The sequence below is a fragment of the Penaeus chinensis genome, chromosome 34 (assembly GCF_019202785.1).
Source record: "Penaeus chinensis breed Huanghai No. 1 chromosome 34, ASM1920278v2, whole genome shotgun sequence".
NCBI lineage: Eukaryota > Metazoa > Arthropoda > Malacostraca > Decapoda > Penaeidae > Penaeus > Penaeus chinensis.
In genome coordinates this window covers 2,626,404-2,631,224 of record NC_061852.1, presented here as the reverse complement: position 1 = coordinate 2,631,224, position 4,821 = coordinate 2,626,404, and the positions used below count along the sequence as shown (strand labels likewise).

The 4,821-nt window shown below is 38.8% G+C and overlaps 1 protein-coding gene across 1 annotated transcript in view; it reads left to right on the top strand.

The window, feature by feature from the left end:
• The first annotated feature begins 1,199 nt into the window (after window positions 1-1,199).
• The window catches only part of LOC125043477 (calcium-activated chloride channel regulator 1-like), a 155,754-nt gene continuing 152,132 nt past the window's right edge, over window positions 1,200-4,821 (top strand). The window contains exons 1-2 of the mRNA XM_047639567.1: window positions 1,200-1,271; window positions 2,171-2,399. Of these exons, the coding sequence (XP_047495523.1) occupies window positions 1,200-1,271; window positions 2,171-2,399 (301 nt within the window). The remainder of the gene's footprint in view (window positions 1,272-2,170; window positions 2,400-4,821) is intronic.

Here is a 4,821-nt window from a genome sequence, read left to right as displayed (position 1 = left end):
CATGTTTTAGTGTTATCATTATCATGCTTACAACTACCCCTACGATTATTCCTTCCCACCACTATTACACATACCATTATTTGCATTACCCTGATTAACATTAACGTCGTTACTATCATTAACCACCTCCAATAATTCCAATTAATAGCATAAGATCTCCTCAAAGTCCACCAGCCCAGATCACACTCTGCTAAAAGGAAAATTCCAGCTGAAGACTTTAATTTAAGCGGTATCTTGTCGATTCAATTAGACGTCTGCCGGTTCTCTCGCAGATCGAAGCGACACCAAAGCGCGTATTTGAGAAGGCCTCATTTGACTACCTTGCCCTGGGAGGAATCGGGGATGAAAAAATCCTGGTCTTCGTTTCATGTAGTTTTTATTTATTTATTTATTTTTTCTATTCATTTTATTGTTATTGTTATTGTTATTATTATTTTTATCATCATCATTATTATTATTACTATAATTATTTTAGGGGGGTGTTTCTGTGTGTCTATTGTGTAGACACATAGAGACATACGAAGGCAGGTATGGACTCACAGACACACTAATTATCATAGCTTTTATTCACTTCTTCACTCTCCATCTTTTCTTTCCTCTTCGCTCACTCTTATATCGTTTTTTTTTTTTTTTTTTTTTTTATCTAATCTCTCTCTTTCCGTCTTCTCTTACCTTCATTGTCTCTTTTCCCTTCTCTCTCCCTTTCTCTCTACCTCGTCTCTCGTGTTTTCTAATATCTTGCTCTTCCTCTTTCTCGCTCCCTAATCTTCTCATCCCCTCTTTCATCCTTTCTTTTCTCTCACACTCTCTAATCTCTTTTTTTTCACCCCTTTCTCTATCCATAAACCCCTCACCCCCGTCCTTTCCCATTCCTCTCTCCTTCTTTTCTCACATTTTTAAATCTTTCTCTTTCTCCTTCTCTCCCTCATCTCTTCACCTCCTCTCTTCCCTCTCCTCCTCATTCCTCACTCCTCTCTCTCTCTCTTACCCCCCCCCCCCTTTTCCCCCCTTTCTCTCACATTCTCGAATATCTTCTCCACGTTCTCCCTTTCTCAACCCCGCACCTTCCTCTTCCCCCCTCTCCTCCTCTTTTCTCATTCTTCCCTTCCCCTTTCCTTGCAGTAAGTTTATGTGATCCCTGACTCTTAGAGGAAACCCCATGATAAAGTTTTATAATCCTTAAACCCCGAAAAGTGTCCATGGAGCAATTATATTCCATTATATCACAGCGGACGCGTTTAAGAACACACCTAACAGGGGGTTGTGCAGATGTATCCACCTTGCGTTTTCTTTTTGCTCGTCTTTTTAAAATATCTTGTTTGATATTTGTTTGTTTGTTCGATTTTTGTTTTGGTGCGTGTTGTTTGCGGTCATTGTTATTTTCAAGATTATTGTATGATTAAGTTTGTGCAGATCTTGTTTTTTTATGTATTTGTTTATTCTAATATTGTAATCAATTATTTCTGTTTTATCTTTCTCTCGGTCAAACCATCTATTAGGTGACAGTGACAAAGCATTCTTATGTAAAAGAATCAATGAAATAATTCGAAAATTCCTAATTTCGTGATGAATTTGATCAATTCCTGTTTTCATATATCCAGTTAACCGACATATACATCAATTAACTAAATATTTTACAAAAATCTAGGGACACTATTACTGCAAAACCTGTAAAGCCGATTTGATAAAAATGAAAACAGCAAAATATGAAAATCCTAATGGAAAAGGTCTTTTACTTCACTATTTCACAAAATCAGATAACCGGGACTATACATCTCTCCCTAATAATGATGAGGACTATTCCAAACACTTTTGTTATTAGTGAGGGTGTTATAATGATTAGCCTTAGTAGTGGCAACAATTATATTAACAGAAGCTGTAGTTGTAATTGTAGTAAGTTACAGTAATAGTAAGTTATAGTAAGTAGTAGAAGCTGTAGGAATAATAAATTGTACTAGTAGACGTAGTAGTAGCAGTTATAGAAGAAATACTTTCATTGTCATGAACATTTAACACTGGATTCACGATTACTCTTTCTTATTTCTGTTTCTATGTCAATCCTCTCGGCCTTTACTCATCTCTACCTTCGCCCTTCGACAGGAGGTGATGGGCCGGGCCTCCTCGCAGCTGTACCTCGCCACCGGCAGCCGTGCCTTCTTCAGGAGCGTAGCCGTCGTCGTCCCTGCTTCGTGGTCCACCTCCAGATGCCCTGGCACCCTCAACTTCACCGCCGCCCCGCCCATCTCCCCGGCCTTCATCGTCTCCCAGCCCCACCCCGTGTACGCCCACGCCCCATGGACTCTGCAGGTGGGCGGCTGCGGTCAACCAGGCAGGAATATTTTCTTCACGCCGCGCTACCGTGGCTGAGACCAACTACACGGAGGCTTTGGGTGATCCAGGTAGGTTACGAATGGCCTTGAATGTTGTTGGTTTTTGGTAAAAGAAAATGATGTTTAACTGTTTTATATTTATTATTTTTTTTTAATAGAAAATAATGTTTATTGAGAAAGGTGAGGTGGGTTAAGGGGAATTCAGATAACTAATCGCATTTTCTTTATCATCTTTATTATGAATGTTCGACTTCGTATCTGCCTATCTATCTATATATCAGTGTATTGATTAATCTACCTATCTATGTTTCTATGCATATTAGTATCTATATATGCATTTACGTTTTACTTTTTGTGTAATGAGAGGCAGATGAGTACAGATAGGCTAAAAGCTAGAAAGTTTATAAGAGAGAGAGAAAGGAGAGAGAGGGAGAGGAGAGAGAGAGAGAGAGAGAGAGAGAGAGAGAGAGAGAGAGAGAGAGAGAGAGAGAGATATATATATAGACAGATATATATATAACTGAATGACTGATTTATTAATTGGCTGATAGACGGAGACGATGAATAGGTATAAGTATACAGATAGACAGAGAGATAGACAGACAGAAAGACAGAAAAATGAGGTAGATAGATAGATAGATAGCAAATAGATAGATAGACAGATAGATAGACAGACAGACAGATAGTTAGACAAATAGGTACATGAAAAACAAACAAATATATTCATGTATAGTCTGACAGGCTGATAAATAGATAGATAGATAGGCAGACAGATATATAGTGTGAAATGGATATATGTATAGATAGGTAGGTAGACAAGTAGTTAGGTCGAGTGGTTTAAAGGGGAGAGAGAAAGTATGTGTTCGAGAATCCCATAAAAAAGAAGTTGAAATCTCAACTCTGCTTCCCATTTCCAATTTCGGTAAACATACATTTATTCATTACATATGTGCTTATGTTCCGGATTGTATTGTTTTACCAATGAACCTTGTCCAAACATAATTTTAATGGAAAAGGAAATTAGAGTGGCGACTCGCTAGAAAGGGAACTTTTGTTCAGCTTATTTTAAGACTCTAAAGACTGACACAGACAGAATGTAAACAACGATATTGCGAACTTTTTTTTGCCGTCTAACTTTAATAGATCTTTGTTATTTGTTCCCACGAATACATACAGAAACAAGGGGGAAACGAAAGAAAAACAAAAGTCAACGAGCAAAAAGAAAAAAGAAAAATAGATAAAGCTTTGACTGTAGATCCTGTTTTTCTTTTTCTTTTTTTTCTGTCTCCCTTCTTTTGTATTAGCAACTGGAATTTATTTTCAGGGCAGTGGCCAGCTTCTCCCGCCCTAGATCTAATTCCCTGAGAACAAACTATTTTTTTTTTAACCTTTTTATTTACTTTGTGTGTGGGGGGGGGGGGGCGTCTTTTCTATTTTAAAGCAAAGCAGGGGAATGTCGTTTTACGAAACTTGTGCTGAAAGGGACGTAAGTTCTAATGAGGACGCGCGGTTGCCCAGTCATCTGCCAGCCAAAGGGAAAGGTAGCGAGAGATGAAGGGAAGGAAAGGAGGAAAAGAGAGAGAGAGGATAAATAAGAATAGTAAGGAAGGAAGGGCGAGTAGGGTAAGATAATGGAAAGAATGGGAGGGAAGGAGGATAGATGAAGGATAAATGGTAGGTAAGGAAAGGGAGGTGGGTGAAGGTGGAGAGAAGACGGAGGAAGAAAAGGAACGAGATATGGTAAAGGTATTCAGGGAACAGGAACAGGAGAAGGGAAGGATGGAGAGGATAAGAATAAGAAGATAGAACGAAGGAAGAGGAATAGAAGAAGGGGTGACAGACGCGAAAGGGAGAAAGCAGATAGGAAGAAAAACTAAGAAAAACAGAAATATGCAGCCGAAGAGAGTGGATGAGTAATAAGTGAATAATAAAAAAAAAAAATACAAACTTTCCTTATCAAAATAACATAAAAAGAATCATTAAGTAGGCTCATTATCATGTAAGTTCTGAGTCACTTGATATATAGGATTGTGAGTTATAGGTCGACTGTTCTGATGTGTGTCTACTCTATCTATTTATCTATCTATGTATCAGTCTCTCTTTTTGTTCCTCTTTCTGTGATTCTGTCTCAATCTCTCTCTCCCTCTTTCTCTCTCTATCTATCTCTCTCTCTCTCTCTCTCTTGTTCTCTCTCTCTCTCTTGTTCTCTCTCTCTCTCTCTCTCTCTCTCTCTCTCTCTCTCTCTCTCTCTCTCTCTCTCTCTCTCTCTCTCTCTCTCTCTCTCTCTCTTTCTTTCTCTCATTCTCTTCCCTCACACTCTCTTTCATGCCTCCCACACAGCACCCCGCCGCCCCCAACACCCGTCTTAACAGAAGTTTTAAGTATTCTGTGTCCAACCCACTCCTTTGAATTTACTTCGCTCCAAATCTTAAAAGACGTGATCTGACCTTTTGAGTTTTTGTAGGGATGCCTTGGAGATACATACATATAT